The sequence below is a fragment of the Terrapene carolina genome, unplaced genomic scaffold (assembly GCF_002925995.2).
Source record: "Terrapene carolina triunguis isolate 2854851 unplaced genomic scaffold, T_m_triunguis-2.0 Scaffold18, whole genome shotgun sequence".
NCBI classification, from domain to species: Eukaryota; Metazoa; Chordata; order Testudines; family Emydidae; genus Terrapene; species Terrapene triunguis.
In genome coordinates, this window is record NW_020664369.1 from 1,087,646 (window position 1) to 1,107,059 (window position 19,414).

General features: G+C 44.4%; 1 protein-coding gene across 1 annotated transcript in view; it reads right to left on the reverse strand.

Annotated features, from left to right (window-relative positions):
- The window catches only part of LOC112111205 (leucine-rich repeat-containing protein 63), a 47,426-nt gene that overhangs the window by 3,009 nt on the left and 25,003 nt on the right, over positions 1-19,414 (reverse strand). The window contains 4 exon segments of the mRNA XM_026651396.1: positions 1,874-1,957; positions 12,526-12,569; positions 15,291-15,327; positions 18,982-18,997. Of these exon segments, the coding sequence (XP_026507181.1) occupies positions 1,874-1,957; positions 12,526-12,569; positions 15,291-15,327; positions 18,982-18,997 (181 nt within the window).

Consider the following 19,414-nt stretch of genomic DNA (forward strand, 5'->3'; position numbering starts at 1 on the left):
ACTTCTCCCGCCTCCCAGGCTTGCGGCGCCAATCAGCTGTTTGGCGTGGCAAGCCTGGGAGGGGAGGAGAATTAGAGCAGGGGCGGCATGCTCAGGGAGGAGGCGGAGCAGAGGTGAGCTGGAGTGTGGAGCTGCCGCATGGCTCCCCGGGCGAGGGGGGGGAGCTGCCACGGGGCGGGGGTGCATCAGGGCGGAGGGGGGTGTGGAGAGCTGCCGCAGGGCTCGGGGAGGGGGCGGAGCAGAGGTGAGCTAGGGTGGGGAGCTGCCGCACGGCTCCCTGGGCCGGGGGAGTGGGGAGCTGCCATGGGGGGGTGCCTCAGGGCAGAGGGGGGTGGGGAGCTGTTGCAGGATGGGGCACCTCAGGGCGGGGAGTTGCCACAGGGCTCGGGGAGGGCACAAGGTGGAAGTTTCGCCTAGGGTGCGAAACATCCTTGCACCGGCCCTGCTGGGGGTATGCAGTGGTATTCCACGGGATACATCAACTCATCTTGATATTTGCTTAGTTTTACAACAGGCTACATAAAAACACAAGCTAAGTCAGTACAAACTAAATTTCATAGACAGTGACTTGTTTATACTGCTTTATACACTATATGCTGAAAAGTGCAATATTTATATTCCAATTGATTTATTTTATAATTATATGGTAAAAATGAGAAAGTCAGCAATTTTTCAGTAATAGTGGGCTGTGACAGTTTTGTATTTTTATGTCTATTTTATAAGCAAATAATTTTGAAGTGAGGTGAAATCTGGGGGTACACAAGACAAATCAAACTCCTGAAAGCAGTACTGTAGTCTGAAAAGGTTGAGAGCCACTGCCCTAAAGGACTGGGGCCCTCCCTGGAACATGGGTCCTGTCCGTTTGCTGGATGAGGAAGAAGGCCATGAGCCAGTTTAAAACCAGGCTGTTTATCCAAAAACCCTTTCTTTGTCTGTTGGTCCCTGAAGAATCCACTCTGAACTGGTATATGTGAATCTCTCCAGAGGGTGGTTTATAATGGAAGAAGTATATTAGCATCCCCGTCCCTCCTAGAGAAGGTACATACAATGCCACAATAACACATATACAATTGCTTTTAATACAATATACCCCAAAGGTGTTAACCTTAATTCTAAAAGGTATCTGAATTCTGTATGTTTTTTCAGAAAAACCTTTTCTGTCTGTCATAAAGTTTCTATTGTATCATTCCCATGAAGCCAAAGTATTAATCTCCCCTGCCTATCACACACACAAACACACTGAGGGTATGTCTACACTGCAAGTGAAGGTGTAGTTGTGGCACGGCAGACGTACCTGTGCTAGCTTTAACCTAGCTAATGTGTAATAATAGTAGTGAAGAAGTGGGAGCACGGGCTAGCAATCAGCGTACAAGGGGATCCCGGGTATGTACTCTGGTGCCCATGCTAAAACCCCTGCGCCCACATGGTCACTACAATTGTTACCCATGCTAGCCGGATTAAAGCTAGCGCAGGTATGCCTACCCGCACTGCAATCAGACCTTCACTTGCACATTCTGGGAATGACAATGTGGTTTACATGATTTGGGTGCATACAATTACAGGGCTCATGTATGCAAATTAGGCAAGTGCACATGCATATGGGCACAATGATCACAATTTGTGTGAAGTTACCTTATTTACAAGCATAATCATGATATTTAAGCAACTGGACATGCATTTAATTGTAAAAATCAGACCCCTGTCACAGGACAGTGGGCCAGATTGTGATCTCTGTTATATTGGTGCAAATCCAGAGTAAATCCATGGACATCAGTGGCATTACTCCAGATTTACTAATAACAATCAACTTCCTAATAGGCTCACAATATTTTTACACATAGGTCTGGTTCCAGTGTATATTATGTATCAATACCTGAGATTCCTGATTTCATGAGGGATAACGCTAATATCATTGAAGGAAACATCCAGATAACTAAGATATGGTAATAAAAACAGCCTGAAAAAGAGAAAACACAGTACATTACAGAAGAACTAGTCAAATACATTGATCTATGTTAACTGATATATTGTGTATATCTTCTGTGGCAGAGCTCTGACCTTGTCCCCGTGGGTCCTGCGCTTCTAGGCGGTATATGCTAGCCTCAGTGGCTCTCTGTGACCCTCCACGTAGCCCTTCTCTCTCTAGAGCCAGGGTTACAGTCTACTGAGCCCTTTTCATCATAAGCCAGCAAGGAGGTTGGTGAGAGAACTCCCACAGTCTCTGTTGTCCCTAGGGCTTGTTTTAGAACAGTTTAGCTTCCTGTCCTGACAGGGGCCTGACTTCCCCTCCCAGGAGGTGTTCCTGTAGTGGTGGGTTGGGGGGAACCCGGGCCCACCCTCTACTCCAGGTTCCAGCCCAGGGACCCTAATGGTAGCAGCTGTTGGCAGCCAACCTTTCACTGCCAGAGTTGCTACATTTCCCTGGGCCACTTCCCCACAGCTCTCCTGCTTCTCCCTTCTTCCCCCTTACCAATAACTTGAGGGTATCTTCATTAACCAGCCCTTCAGCCACACTGCCTCTCCTCTGGCTCCCTGGCTGTTCTCTGCCTGACTGGAGTGAGCCCTTTTTAGAGTATCAGCGGGGCCTTAATTAGAGTCAGGTGGTCACATTAGCTTAATAGCCTCACCTGACTCTTTGCAGGTTAATTGGAGTCAGGTGTTCTCATTAGCCTGGAGCAGCCCCTGCTCTGGTCAATCAGGGAACAGAAAACTGTTAATCCAGTGGCCAGTATATCTGCCTTCTGCTATTCTGCTGTACCCAACTGGCCTGGGTCTATCACACTATCTATAAAATCTGTGATGGGGCAGCTGCTATCAGTGTTAACTGTTGAAAGTTTAAAAAGACTGATTTACTCCCATTGGTCAGACAGGTGTCTGGAAGGGAACAAGTCCTTTCAAAACCATCCATTTCTTAGGCTCATGGTGGTCAAAAATGAGCAGAAAACAGAAAACATTCCACTAAGATGTGGTGTCACCCCAAAATTGGAAATAACTCCATGCACAGAAGCTAATGTGCTGACAATATAAAGCAATATTACAAATGAAATAGCTGCATTATGAATTTATTCCAAACAAGATTCCTCCTCGCCTCCCTCCTTGGTGTGTGTGTGTTTGTGAGCCAAAATCCCCACCCAGAGAGAGCAAGAGAGAGGTTGAAGTACTGGTAGGTTAAGCGTCCCAAAGCATATTCAACTCCTTCAACTCCTATACTATATTCTGCAAATCCTCAGAGGAGTCACTTGAGCGAAGCCAGCAAATGGTACAAAATAGCAGCAAGACAATCAGCCAACTGTACTGTCACTGCTAGCAAGAGGTTCAAAGAGCCACACAGAGACAGACCTGATAGGTGTATTAGGTTGAGGAATGTGGCATTGGGTTTTCCTGTGTAACCATGGCCTGTGTGCATTTGACAGGCCAATGCAAGGAGTAGAATAAGCCCAAGCAGTGGCTCCATTAGAGACCTCTAGAAATTGTGAAAATATTATCCTCCAGTACTATTTGTTACTAGCTGTGATGCTGGCAGACCAGGTACCAGCTCATGCGAAGGGCCAGGCCCTCACTGAACACTAACAAATACATAGCTGGAAACCAGTCTGACTTACCTGGGTGTTAGTATTGTTAAGATAAATATTAGAGTTGTAAGAATGTGTTTGGTGTTTAGACCTTATGAATAGTGTAGGATGCTGCATGTGCGAAAAAAATGGTACCAGCTGTGAAGCAACTCAGAATACCATGGATCTACTGTGGATCTACTGTCGCGACAAAAAATATGTTTTGTGTTGTTTGTCTTGTCTTGTTGCTAGCATTGTTGTGTATTGTGTTTTTTTTTTTTTTAAAAGAGATTACTATATTAGGAAAATAAATGATGAACATAAAATTTAAGCACAAAATAAAATTACCAAGGCTACAGAAGTGGTATGTAGGTATGGACCCCCCAAGGTTATAGATGCAGACAATGGGGGTGCATTTGTGGGGGAAATTTTTACCATGATGATGCATGCTTTGGGAATTAAACAAAAGTTTCATATCCCGTACTGACCCCAATCCTCAGGACAGGTGGAAAGAATGAATCACACCATAAAGAGGCACTGCGAAAAGTAGTAGACCACACCGGTAAAAACTGGCCTGAAAAGCTGCCCTTGATCCTGGCTGCCATCTGCAGCAGTGACAGGCTGAAGACAAAAATCCAGCTGTACCAAATTGGCAACCGATGCGGTTAATGATTAATCCTGAGTGCCTCACTAGAGATTCTGAAGAACACCCTACAGCAACCCAGCATGACTACTTTCAGTGGCTTAAACAACTGCAAGAAGACAAAACTATCTTACAATATAGGGTGAATCAAGCCATTGAACAAATGAATACAAAATTGTACAAGCAAAAAGTCACCGATTCTGAGCTATGGGAAGCCAGTGACCAGGTAATGTATTTAAAGCTAGGGAAAAAGGATCATGCCCTGGATTCTAAGTGGACAGGTCCCTATTCCGTAGTTGACCATCTTGGCCCACTAGTGTACCATATTGAAAAAGACGGCAAACTTAAGTGGGTTCATGTGTCACAGATAAAATTGTTTTCCTAATTTGTTTGTGTTTAATTATTACACAATTATATTTAATATTTTATATATTTTATATTATATTACATATTATATTTAATATGGACTAGAAGTATACCTGCCAATAATCACGTGAATTCCTCCCGATAGAGATTCCCTCGCACACTACCTGATCCTAAGGGAGTCCTGCCAGAAATCTGCTAAGGGTAAGATGTTGTTATTTTGGGGGATATTCATAAGCTTTTGGGGTTCAATGATAACATATGTACATTGGGGGCTACAATAGTTTAATTTGACAGAGTGGAACAGGGTTCAGGAAATACCCATACATAACAATACCCTGTATGGGACCTTCACACAAATTACATTGCAAGCCTGAGTTAATATAACCAATGAGGATCATGACTGCGTGATTGAGGTGATAACTACTATGGAGCCGATTATGGATTTGAATCCTTTTTGTGAACCCAGTAAACCTGGTTCACACACCTTTCTACCATTCATACCAGGACCATTAGAGGCGTGCACGATTACAGTGTGGGTGAACAAAACTATTTTTGTGGGCAATCTAACAGTGCTACTGTTAAATGGCCTTCCAATCATGGAAAGACCCTACCCACATTTACTTAAGAAATAACCACCAATTAAGGCATACATGGCACCCAGGATAACAACGCTACACATCACAGTTAATTGGACAAAGGATAATGTAACCATCACACGGCCCGAATGTGCACCATACAGCACCCCCTTATTCAACGCTTGGTATGGCTCCTTGAAACAAAAACATTCTCCCCTTCAAGGGACGAGAGCTCTAGCCAGTACTATACTGGGAGGCAGAGGAGCTGGAACAGGAATATTAAATTCAGTGGATCTGGAAGCATTAAAAACAAAGGCCTGTGCGGTAGAAGCTTTACACCACAGAATAGCAAAAAGGCAAGAACACCAAATCACTGAGTTGGTACAGACAGGGGTGGCACACTTGGGACCACATCAATCATACATTTCGGGCTTACTATGCGAGACATAGCTGATAAAATAGCTATAGCCTTATGGTGTTCTGAGCAACAGCTGTTAGCCATTGTTTTAACAGAAAGAGAGATGGATTGGATTCGAGCCAAGGATATGTCTGCCTTAACTCCCCTTCAGCATACAGAGAAATAATCTTCTCCTCCCTTATATTTCAGAATGGTATAAGCTTATGGACTCAGACGTATACACAAACACCCTAACTGGACACATTGCTAGCCAGGTGATGCGGATTCACCCTGCCAGATACCTGAACACCCTATAGTCTTTCTTAGCACTCCCAACCCTACAGGGAAGGCATATTTGGGCCCCACGATTGGCAGGAATGTATTTAAATAATAAAGAAGAAATCAATAATCGCCCCATGGGTGTAAAAAAATGGACTACTCGACAGTGGATATGCCCCAACTTGGCAATTTTAGAGGAGCATTGCTCCGTTCAAATAAAAAATTTAGCAACATGCTACTGGGATGAATTGGATAATAGCACCACCAAAGTATACTATGATGGGGAAAATTATGTTTGTATTATTGGACTGGAAAAAATTGTGTGGCAGGAAAAGTATACTCAGAGGCCACCTGTACAACAATGTATGTGCAATGTGACAATATTGCGAACTCCCACCATGACTTACTATTTTCCGGTTCATAAAAATAAGGATGTTAACCTAGTAGATATCAATAATATGCCCTGAGTTTTAATTTTTCTTTGGGGGTTAATTGGATCACCTCATACCAATGGCTAGCAGGGAATAAGCAGATTAGTCAATTAACTGCAGCAACCCGGACAAAAGTACTAACACGAAGTCTGGCTATTTTGCATCAAGGAACTGAAATTCTGAAAGTATCCACACAAGCTCAACAAATGATGGTGCACCATTGGTATGGCATTTTTAGAGGCTGGTCCCCCTCATGGACATCAGTTTTAAATATTATGATTCATCTCATAATTGTTTTCTTTGTACTAATTGGAACAATATTTGTCATAATGTGCATTATGTGCTGTTGGATGAAAAGAATGTACCTCAGATTAAAACCACAAGCCCAAATTGCTTTGCAATATGTTGCCTTAAAGCAATTACACGAGATGTGACCCATTTAATATATTGATATTAATGGGTCAAAAGGGGGACAATGTAGGCCAAAAGCCTAATGGGGAAAAATTGTCTTGCGTAAATTGTACTCCATTTTGCTTATTTTGCTTTGTACTCCATTTTGCTAGCTTTGAATTAGTAAGAAGAAATTGCAGCCTTGAATTAGAAAGAATAAATTGTTCTGAGTTTATTCTTTGCTGATTATGTCAATGATTGTTTTTAGAAGGATAGAAGTTTTATGGCTATAATTCTTGCCTTTGAAATCATTTACTATTTTGTGTGTGAGTGAAGAATGTATGGCATACTGATTAACAGAGAAGAGACAGGAGGCACCAGTACTAATGGGCTGGATGGTTGAGAGGGGAGTGAAGGAGTCGAGAGGCACCAACTTTATTATCAGAATCACTCTGATGGCAGATTGACGACCCTAAAGCAAAGGCATACACCCCAAGGACAAGCTAAGCAGTTCAGTCAGAGGGACGAGATAAGAAACAGTTGCGGATCCTCCTGGTAACAACTCAAAATAATGCTGATTAAGAGCAACCTTGAATACCTCGTGATTAACAGCTCCGGTGTGCCACAGCAAGGTCCACAGACTTGTATGGGAACTTATTACTATAAAAGAAGAGTGTATTGCCATGGGACTTTGGGTTCGTTCTGCATCAACATTGGAGCTTCGGACGCGTTCGACAGACCCAGCTCCCCTCCCTTGTGTGCAGTTTCAGCTGGCCTCTGGAACTGAACGAGCAACACAAAGGTGCCACAGGACTCTCTGTTGCTTTTTACAGATCCAGATTAACACGGCTACCCCTCTGATACTTGACAAAGGACTGGTAACTATAAGATCCAGCTGCAGAACCGTGTGTGTGTGTAAAAGCATATGCTGATTTTGATGTTTAAATTGTATTCTCAATAAACACGGCGTATTGCCTTATCCCCTTGAAAAAGATTCCGTGTGCTTCTTATAAGCATAACACATGTATTGATCTCACTTATAACCTCTGTAGCCCATGGTATAAAGTTATATTGAGTGTTTGCATTGTAAACATCTGCTATTGTGTAACTCAGGGCAGGTCTACACTGCATTGGTGTAGCTGCACCGATGCAGCTATGCTGCTGTAGCACTTAAATGAAGACTCCCCTACACTGATGGAAGAGAGCTCTCCCGTTGGCATAGTTAATACATCTCCCCGCTAAGCTCTCCGGTTGACATAGTGCTCTCTACACAGGGGTTAAGGTCAATATACTATGTCACTCAGAGGTGTGGATTTTTCACATTCCTGAATAGTGCAGTTATATGGACATAGGTCTGTAGTGTAGAACTGGCCTCAAACAGGAAAAGAAGTATTAATTAATGTAAAGTGCTAGTCCTTCAGACAAGAGAGCCTTTGAAACCAAATGAGCCATTGTAAGACATCAAAAGGACAAAGACTGTTGATTGCCCTCCTGTAACGATGCTGGTTCTGGCGGGACCCAACTGAGAGTGCCAATTCAGGACAAATTGATAAAACAGGGCAGTCACAGCCCAAGGCTGGGGTTTTTCCACCTCTAAGGCAAACCAAACCAGCCAGACAAAGAAGACTTTGGTCTTACCCCACTGGCTAACCACAAGTCACACAAGCAATTCCCTTAGACACTCCAGTTTCCCAGTATCACCACCAGTGCCACTCGTTATGGGGACAAATGGTTATGAAAACCAATACTCCAATAAAAGAAAAAAGATTATCTCGATCCCGAAGGACCAAGCCCCAGACCCAGGTCAATATACAAATCAGATCTTACCCACAAATCACGCTGTTGCCAATCCTTTAGAATCTAAAATATAAAGGTTTATTCATAAAAGGAAAAAGATAGAGATGAGAGTTAGAATTGGTTAAATGGAATCAATTACATACAGTAATGGCAAAGTTCTTGGTTCAGGCTTGTAGCAGTGATGAAATAAACTGCAGGTTCAAATGAAGTCTCTGGAATACATCCCCAGCTGGGATGGGTCATTCAGTCCTTTGTTCAGAGCTTCAGTTTGTAGCAAAGTCCCTCCAGAGGTAAGAAGCAGGATTGAAGACAAGATGGAGATGAGGCATCAGCCTTTTATAGTCTTTTCTAGGTGTAAGAACACCTCTTTGTTCTTAATGTGGAAAATTACAGCAAAATGGAGTCTGGAGTCACATGGGCAAGTTCCTGCATACTTTGCTGAGTTACAAGGCGTATCTGCCTTCTCTCAATGGGTCAATTGTATAGCTGATGGTCCTTAATGGGCCATCAAGCAGGTTAGGCAGAGCTAACACCGACTTGTCTGGGATGTCTCCCAGAAGCATAGCTTAAGTTTGAAATACAGACAGTATAGAGCCAATACTTATAACTTCAACTACAAAATTGATACACACATATAGACAACATAATCATGACCAGCAAACCATAACCTTGTCTTAGACACCTCATTTGACCCCCTTTATACAAGATTTGGTGCCACTACAGGACTTTGGTTGCAACCATGTTCTATATGGTCCCAGTTCAAATCAATAACATGACACCTCCCCACTCAGATGTAGAGGAATCAGGAACCGACACTTGTTCTGTCAGTGTGGACTCTGGGGAGAAGGGGATAAAAATCCCTGACAAGGAGAAACTGGATCTTTATACATCTGGACTCTGAGAGGCAAGGATTCCTAAACATAAGCAAGCGATCCCCATGCTGCTTGGCATGGGTCAGTCCTAAAGCACATATAGAGCTGTTTATTATAGAAGCTTATATTACCTTTTTAAATCCAAGACTGTAACTCATTTGTGTCTGTATGTTTCTTGCTTTAACCTTGTAAATAACTCTTTTTTTTTTAGTTAATAAAACTTTGTTTTATTACACGATTGGCTATTGCCTTGATTTGAGATCAGAGTACAACTGATCTGGGGTAAGAGACTGGTCCTTTGAGACTGGAAGTAACGTGAATATTGTTGTGCTTTTTGGTATAAAGTGACCATCTGTCACATAGTCCAGCTTGCCCGCGTGACAAAATGGATTGGAATGCTCAAGGCGACCGTCTTTGACTCCATGGTAAGACTGTTATAGTGCTTTAGGAGTTCACACTTGTTACTGGGTTGGTGAAATGTAATTATAGAACAACCAGTTTGGGGCGTCTGCCCTGCTTTTTAACAGTCTGCCCTGAGGTGCCACTTTTGGTCAGGAGCCACTCCAGCCAGCGTGACACGAATACTAAAATAGCACTGAAGCCTCAGTCAAGGTCAGGCACCGTGCAACTACACAGTAAGAGCTACAAGGCACCTTAAAGACTAAGCCTGGCTTCTTGTTGTTTTTGTAGATACAGACTAACACGGCTACCCCCTGATACTTGACAGTAAGAGCTAGAGCTTACAAACTAGATATGAAAGATGAAGGGTAGAGGAAAAGGGGTACCTACAATTAAAAAGCAAAGCGATCAGGGAAAGGTTGGGAAAGCCATGATCTGAAGTTTGTTTTATCGACTATCTTATGGGAAACGGCCCAAGGTTGGTGGAGTGGATGAGTTGAGGAACGCATGGGTGAAGGAAAAGGAATAAAAGTACTGAGGTGGGAGGCAGGAAAAGAGAGTTAGGAGTACAGAGGGTTGGAATTATACAATGAGTTTTCCTTGCACAGAAGATCCACGGCTTTTTACATATCGTTACATGGCATAAATATAACAATGCATCCTGCCAATTTCAATGAATGCACACCACTACTTTGCATCCAGTAAATATATTATTAAAATTTTCCAGCTTCTTGTTAGGCAATTAGGTTGCTTGGTTTCACTTCTACAGCAGTTCTTCCCATATTGTAATGAATCATTTGTTTTGCAAGATATCAAATGTTCTTTCCTTTCCCAGCCACCTGTAAGCTGTGTTTTAGGGAACTTAATGTTAAATGGTTTACAAGGCAATCATTTCAGGAGTAGAGAAGAGCATTATTTTTGACTATTGTTGATCAGTGGAAATTAGTTGTGTGTCTTTCTTTCACTTTCTGTGCACTGTCTTCTCAATGAGACCCAATAAATAAATTTGCCAGAAGAGTAGTAGTTGAGTTACAGAATTCCTTATGATATATCCAGAACAATACAAGGACAATACCAAAGAAGGAAGATCTACAGATCACTTAAAGAGGCAGTGCCAAGAGAAAAGAGGTTATATGTAGATATATAATAAAATTTCAGGATTGTCACCTGGTTGTGGTCTGATCTACACTACAAAGTTAGGTGAACCTTGCCTTGCATCAACCTACACTTAAATTTGTCTCCCACCGAATGTAAGTGCCCCATTACAGAGATGCAGTAACACCACTTCCCCAAGCAGCAGTGAGCCATGGTAACATACTGGGGTTGAGGAACCACAAGCGTAGACACTGCATTACTTATGTCGACCCTATCAGTCCTCCTGCAGCTGTCCCATAATGCCTGACACTGACCACTCTGGTCACAATTGTGAACTCTATTGCCCAGGGGTCTGGAGACCTGAAGGCCTCCCGCCCCACTAAAGTCCTGGGAGTTTTTGAAATACCTTTTCATGATTGTCCAGCTTGGTAAGCACACCTACCAGCTCTCCATTGTTGTATGCAACTGCCTAGCTGACCATGCCAGCTACACGCCCAGAGATGCTCTGGCTTGGAGTAGACAGGAGGTATTGGATCTCCTGGGCCTGTGGGGAGAAGAGGCTGTGCAGGCGCAGCTACAGACTAGCCATAAAAATGTGGACACCTACGAGCAGATTGCACAGGGGATGCAGGAGAAGTGGTATGGCAGGGATCAGCAGCAGTGCTGCATGAAAGCAGAGTGTGGCAGGAATACCATAAGGCCAGGGAGGCCAACAGTTGATCCAGTGCCAAGCCTCAGACCTGCCGCTTTTACAAAGACCTGCATGCCATACTTGGTGGACACCCCATCACCCACAGACAACCTTGGATACCTTTGAGGAGCCCGTCAGAGGTCCCTGGCGTGAACAGCGAGAAAGAAGAGGAAGAGAGATATGTAGCTGTGGGGTGCAGCTATGCCGCAATCCAGAGCCTGTTTGAGATTTGCTTGCAGACCAGTGAATCCTGGCAGTTGAGCAGGGTAAGCCCAATGCGGGGGAAGGAACCTTGGATAAATGTGTAAATGTATTTCCCATTACGGTGATGTACTAATGAAGCCCCCAACTTAACAGGACACAGCTATCAACGTGTCATTAAATTTACTCATACTACAAAGAGAAGTAGAGTTGTTTATGTGCTTTTCATTTCCCTGTATAGTTAGGCAGGGTGGACCATGTGAAGCAGTTTGTTTATGTACACAGGGGTGTCCCTTGAATCCTCCAGAGAGATCTTGATGAAACTTTCATGGAGGTACTCTGCAATCCCCTCCTTATTTCTTCCTCTGAGGTAGGATGTTTTCCCATGCCAGTCGGTGATTACTGCAATGGTGCCAGCCCATGTTAACAGGCCAGCACCATATAGGCCTGAGCAGCTTCGGGCAGTCAGCAGCAGCTGTGCTCTCTGTGCCTTTGTTACTCTCAGGAGTGAGATATCTGCTAAAATCACTACCACCTGTGGACAATGGTGCCATTTTTCAGTGCCATTGCCATATACTCATGGTTTTATACAACTGAGCAATTCCTGTCTCATTTCCCTCACCTGTGGTGGGCCATGCTCACCATGTTTGGTGCTGTGAGTGGTGCCATGCACAAGCACTCCGAAGCAGAAGTGTCAATAATCATGTCTGGTTTAACACTTTAGGGGAGCGAGGGAAAGGAGTTCTGAATCTTAACGTTCACTTTCTTTGACACTAGTACCTCTGTGTGTTTTATCTGTAGCTGCCGCCATTGTGGCTTTGAGGGGTTCCCCCTCCACACTGATGGAATGGCTGTGTCAGATAAGAAGGAGAAAGAAAAGGTCTCAGGATAACATGTTCAGTGAGATTCTGCAATCCAGGGCTGCATCAGACTGTGAGCAAAGTGCCTGGATGGTGAATATTGCAGACTGTATTGAGAAGGAAAGAGCAGACAGGAGAAAGGCCGAAGAGTCACAACAGGAAAAAGAGAGGGAGATGCATCAGGATATAATGGGGCTTCTCCAGCAGCAAACACAGATGTTGCAAACTCTTGTGGCCTACTGGTTCAACAATCCCAGCTCACTTCCTTTTGCAGTGTTTGGAGAACTCCATTATAGCACCTCACTACATCACTTTCCCCCAGCATTCCACGTGGCCTCGGTGGCTGCATCCCTACCCTATCACTCCACCCCGGGAGCCATAAACAACCACAGCTTCACATGCACCGACCTATGAAAGCCCCGGTTGCTGTATGTGTAGCTAAAATGGACATGAACGTTCTTTCGCCCTGTTAAGTTCTGTTCTATTAATTGAGTAAATTTTTAATGTATTTGCTTTTAAATTGCACAGATTTTTCTTTGCACCAGTTTTGTTACTCAAATTCTATTATTTGGAGAATAATTCATCTTTATTAGTTCAGAACATAGGCTTCAGAGTCCCTAGCAGTACTGAAAGCAACCACTTACTGGTTTCCGTACAGCATGACACAAAACTCATAGAATCAGTGGCAAACAGTGTAATAATCATAAATGTACAGCAAGCACCACACATTTCCTAACAGGCCCCCACAATGCAGAGCCAGGCAGACTACAGTCCATCACAGTGCATGACTATGGCTCACTGTTAAAGTGCTCTTTCAAAGCCATCCTGAGCCATATAGCTCCATGCTGAGCTCTTGTAATCACCCTGGTGCTTGACTGTTCAAACTCAGCAGACAGCTGCTCTACCTCTACCGTCCACCCCAATGGCAACTTTCCCACCTGTGCTTCACAGATATTATGCAGGACACAGCAGGCAGCTGTAACCACTAGGATATTTTTTTCACTGAAATCCAATCTTGTGAGTAAGCACTGCCAGCATCCATTCAATCTACCGAAAACATATTCAACTGTCATTTTGCACTTGCTGAGTCAGTAGCTGAATCTTTCCTTGGTGCTGTCGAGGTGGCCGGTGTATGGTTTCATGTCCAGAGGAGCAAGGCATAGGCTGGGTCCCCCAGGATCACTATTGGCGTTTCAATATTGCTAATGGTAATCAGCTGGTGCTAAAAGAAAGTCCCTGCTTGTATCTTTATGTTCTTAAAGATATGAGAATCATACTCTTTCCTGACCAGCCAACATTGATGTTGGTGAAACTTCCCCAGTAATCCACCAATACTTGCATAACCAGAAAAAAGTAGTCCTTTCAGTTGAGTGGCAAGGTGGTCTGGTGCCAAAATAGGATACATGTCTATTGCCCCACGGCAGTTCAGGAACCCCGTTGCTGTAAATCCATCCACTATGTCCTGCACATTGCTGAGAGTCACAATCCTGCATAGCAGGAGGTAATTAATGGCCCTGCACACTTGCATGACAATTGCCCCGACAGTCAATTTTCTAACTCCAAAATGATTACCCACTGACTGGTAGCAATCTGGTGTTTGAGACCGCCACTTGCTTCTTCGCTCTCAGTGCAGCACTCATTGTGGTGTCCCTGCGCTGGAGGGCTGGAGCAAGCTCAGCACACAGATCCAGAAACGTGGCTTGGTACATCCGAAAGTTCTGCAGCCACTGCTCACCATCAGCCTGAATTACGATGCGATCCCACCAGTCAGTGCTTGTTTCTCGGGCCCAGAAGCAGTGCTCCGCCATCTGCAACTGCTCCATGAATGTCCCCAAAATACTTGAACTGATTCTTGCTATGTCCCACAGCAATCTGTCCTCCATAAAATTGTGATGTTCCCTGCTGATTCCGTTCTTCTTGCGGCTCTGCAAAAACTGGAGTATCGGCATGTGTTCTGTGATTGCAACACTTACAACAATAGTGCAGAGCTGTGCAGGTTCCATGCTTCTGTCAGAGATGGTGGACAGTGAGGAGGGCTGTGCAGATTCATGGGATTTTTTAAAAAGCTGTGAAAATTATGGGCTATGCATGACATTATGGGATGGAGAAAGTTGCACACTGGAAAGTTGACCCCTTGCTACCTGTTACCCCCATGACTCATTTTTTCCCTCACCACGCATTGCCAAAACTTCCCCAAAGACAGTGCACAGGATGGTGGTGGGTTGCACCCTGGGACACCTAGCTATGGTGCACTGCATTGTGCATTGACACACTATGCTTATGAAGTTGCTTATTTCCTACAGAAATCTTTTCCTTATTTCCCTTCTCTGGGCCTCCCTCTAGGACACACTATAGTAGTGAGCACTACTATGCTCACTACAGCAGGATCCTGCCTTTGTTCAGCTGCAAAGGGCTTGCAGCTAACAGCTGGAACAGTTCTGTCAGTGACAGTCACTCCACCCCCCTCCCTTCCTGATGAGGTGCTGCCCTCAACTGCAGTGCAAGAGACAGTCTCAACTCCACCCACACCTGGAAGCATGCTGCTTCACTTTGCTGCAGAGGAATCAAAGAGACTTTTTCCCTTTCCTTCAGCAATTCCTGGGACTTTACCCTTTTCCTCTGGGGTCCCAGCATAATATTCCTTCTTGCAGAGCTCCATGGAAAAAATCATTCCCAATAAGCATGTCAATGGGGATATTTTCATTCTCAACTGATGCTCACAGTCTCTCTCTTTTTCTGCTACCTGCAGTCTGTATAGCTCTAACTTTGCAACTGCATCACTCTCATCCATTTTTATGCCTTCCTGCTCCTATTTCCCTTTCCCAAAATAAGCAAACAGAAAATAACAGAAGTGTAACTTTTTTTTACTGTATTCAGCCAACCCACCTAAAATCTTGGCACCAGTGTATGAAGCGCAAATCTCACTCAGAACAACAAGCTGTGCATTTCAGTCTGCTCGCTGCACCACTATGACATGTCCCCGGCATACTACATAGACTGTGAGACCACTGAGTCCCATTACATTCTCCAGCCTGGGCTGTCTCTCACAATGCTATGCTAGTGACAAGCAATAAATCTCTCCAGATGCTATGATCACTCACCCATCAATATGTAGCTACACACACCCAGCTGAGTTGTATGAATGCTCTCTAAGCCACTCATGAACTGTATAAAGAGACACCAGCAAATGTCCCCAGCCCCAAGCCTTGCACTCCAGTAATGTGCCAGCTTACACTGCTCAAGACTCCCTAGACAGTGCAAGCTCATTAATTAGTTTGCCACTTCGTCAAAGGAAAGTGAACATGCACCAATCTTTGTAATCTAAGCTAGGGTTACCATTCGTCCGGATTCCCCCGGACATGTCTGGCTTTTTGAGCTAAAAATAGCGTCCGGAGGGAATTTGTAAATGTCCGGACTTCCCCCCCCCCATGCAGAGCGCGCGCGGCTAACAGGGCAGCCGGCCGGATGGTGCCACTTACATGGGGCTCCGACAGCCAGAGAGAGCCCCTCCTCCGCTTCCCCTGCAGCAGAGATGATTCCCTCCCTCCCTCCCTCCCTGCATTCGCAGATCGCCTCCAGCAGCCTGGAGCTCCTCCCCTGCTCCTCCTCCACTGCTGCCCAGCCTGCCGGGATGAGCGGCTCAGGCCGTTCCTGAGCAAGTTCACAGAGACGTTAGGCGAAGGCCAGCAACAAGGGGGCCAGGGGGTCGGAGAAGGGGCAGGGAGGTTTTGGAGGGGGCAGTCAAGAGACGGGGGGGGTCGGGAGTTCGGGGCGGGGGCTTTCTGGGGTGGGGTGGAGAAGGTTTTGGGCAGTCAGGGTACAGGTAGGGGGTAGGGTCCTGGGGGACAGTTAGGGTGGGGGGGTCTTAGGAGGGGGCAGTTAGGGGACAAGGAACAGGGAGGCTTAGGTAGGGGGTGGGGTTCTGGAGGGCAGTTAGGAGCAGGGGTCCCAGGAGGGGGCAGACAGGGGACAAGGAGCGGGGGAAGGGTTGGGAGTTCTGAGGGGGGCGGGAAGTGGGAGGGGCAGGGGTGGGGCTAGGGCAGGATGGGGGTGGGGCTAGGGCAGGATGGGGGTGGGACTAGGGCGGGGCTCCTCCTGTCCTCTTTTTTGCTTGCTGAAATATGGTAACCCTAATCTAAGCAGATTCCCCAAGCACTTCAACCCAAAACACACTGTTTTAGATAAAATATAAAAGAGATTTATTAACTACAGAAGGCTAGATTTTGAGTAATTATAAGGGGTAGGCATAGAGATCAAAGTTGGTTATATAAGAAATATAAATAAAATTTCAGCCTAAATTCTACAGACAAAGCAAGATTTGAATCAAGCAGTTTCTTGCCCCTCTAGACGTTCCAGCAGTTTACAGTTCTTATTACACAGACTGAATTTCCTTCTTACCCTGGGACCAATCTCCACAGTTCAAAGTTTTTGTCTTCCAAATTTCTTGTTGCCTTCAGAGTAGGTGGGGGAGGAGAGAGGCCAAGTGGTGATGTCATCAACCCTTGTTCATACTTTCTCTCCAGGTGCTAGAAAGATTCTTGCTGTGACGTGGGGGTTAGGTGGACCCCATTGTGTATGTGCCCTCTGAGGAGTCTCTGGGAGGGCCACTTGGGAGGGTAGAGTCTCCTTAATGGGCCATCAATGCCTGTCTGGCCACTGTTAGTTGCTCCTTTGTTATCACTGAAAGGCTAGCTGTGGGCGTTTCCCACTTACCACATATTTCAGTAACAAACATATAGCAATACTTCATAACTTCACATACAATGATAGAACACACAATTCAACAGGATATTAATGTTCAACAGATCAAGATTTTTTAAATGATCCCTCATAAGGCATGCATGGTACAAAACATTATAATCATATCACAGTGGTGAATATGGGGGTTCCAGGGTGCTATTTTGAGGTACAGAGTGCCACACCCTTTATTTGCCACTTGCACAAATCCACACAAATCTCCAGGCAAAAACCTCCTAGGCACAAATCAACACAACTATCCAAACAACACAACCAGCACACACAATAACCCCAAACACACAGAGCCCCTCACCACAGTACACCCCCCTCATTCACTAACCACACAACTCCCCCTGCACAACACATCCCACATGCAAATCAACACAAGGCAATACAATCAGCACACACAATAACCCCAAACATCACTCTGAAGCCTAGAACATCTGTTGAGTCAGTGTGAGTGATGGAAATGGCTACAAGCAGGGTTGAGAGTTCTTTAGGTTTAGAATACCAATGGTTCAATCATCACTGGGATTCTGTCTGTTATTATCCAATTTTTAAGTTTTCCATTGTTTTCAGTGCTTTTACAAATGACTTTACAAATTACACCCATGCAATAGAGTGAGCTTTCGGCTACTAGTATATATCAACTTTAGCTCACTTTTAGTAAACAAACTTTCAATTTAAACCATTAGATGGAAGGATGATCCTGTGATTAAGGTATGTGGAGTGGGATACTTAAGATTTGGGTTCAATTCCTGGCTCTACACAATCTGCTTGGGCAAGTCCCTTCGTCTCTCTGTGCCTTTCTTCTCCATTTTTAAATTGGGCATAACAACACTTCCCCTCTCCCTCCTGTTGTACCTATTTAGATTAGCGGCTTTTTCAGATAGGAGTTGCCTAAACAGTAACTATGTGTATACAAAGCTCCTAGTACAATGTGGCTCTGATCACAGATAGGGCCTCTGTGTACTACTACTGATGTTGATGAATATTTGCTTATGCATATCTGTAGCTATATATTAGGGCTGTCAATTAATCGCAGTTAACTCACGTGATTAACTCAAAAAAATTAATCACGATTAAAAAAATTGATCACGATTAATTGCATTTATAACAATAGAATACCAATTGAAATGTATTAAATATTTTGGGATGTTTTTCCACATTTTAAATATTGATTTCAATTACAACACAGAATACAAAGTGCACAGTGCTCACTTTATATTATTATTTTTGATTACGAATATATGCACTGTAAAAATGATAAACAAAAGAAATAGAATTTTTTAATTCACCTCATACAAGTACTGTAGTGCAATCTCTGTATCGTGAAAGTATAACTTACAAATGCAGATTTTTTTTGGTTACATAACTGCACTCAAAAACAAAACAGTGTAAAACTTTAAAGGCTACAAGTCCACTCAGTTCTACCTCTTATTCTACCAATCGCTAAGACAAACAAGTTTGTTTACATTGATGGCAGATACTGCTGCCAGCTTCTTATTTACAATGTCACCTGAAAGTGAGAACAGGCGTTCACATGGCACTTTTGTAGCCGGCATTGCAAGGTATTTATATGCCAGATATGCTAAACATTATAGACTCATAGACTCATAGACTTTAAGGTCAGAAGGGACCATTATGGTCATCTAGTCTGACCTCCTGCATGATGCAGGCCACAAAAGCCGGCCCACCCAATTTCCCTTATCTCTGCTGTTGAAGTCTCCAGATCGTGATTTAAAGACTTCAAGTCGCAGAGAATCCTCCAGCTTGAGACCGTTGCCCTATGCTGCGGAGGAAGGCAAAAAACCTCCAGGGCCTCTGCCAATTTACCCTGGAGGAAAATTCCTTCCCGACCCCAAATATGGCGATCAGTAGAACCCCGAGCATACAGGCAAGATTCTCCAGCCGGACCCACATTTTACCAGCGATGGCACGTTATTGCCTAATTGACTAAAATCACGTTATCCCATCAAACCATTCCCTCCATAAACTTATCTAGCCTAATCTTGAAGCCAGAGAGGTCTTTCGCCTCCACCGTTTCCCTCGGAAGGCTGTTCCAGAATTTCACCCCTCTGATGGTTAGAAACCTTCGTCTAATTTCAAGCCTAAACTTCCCCACGGCCA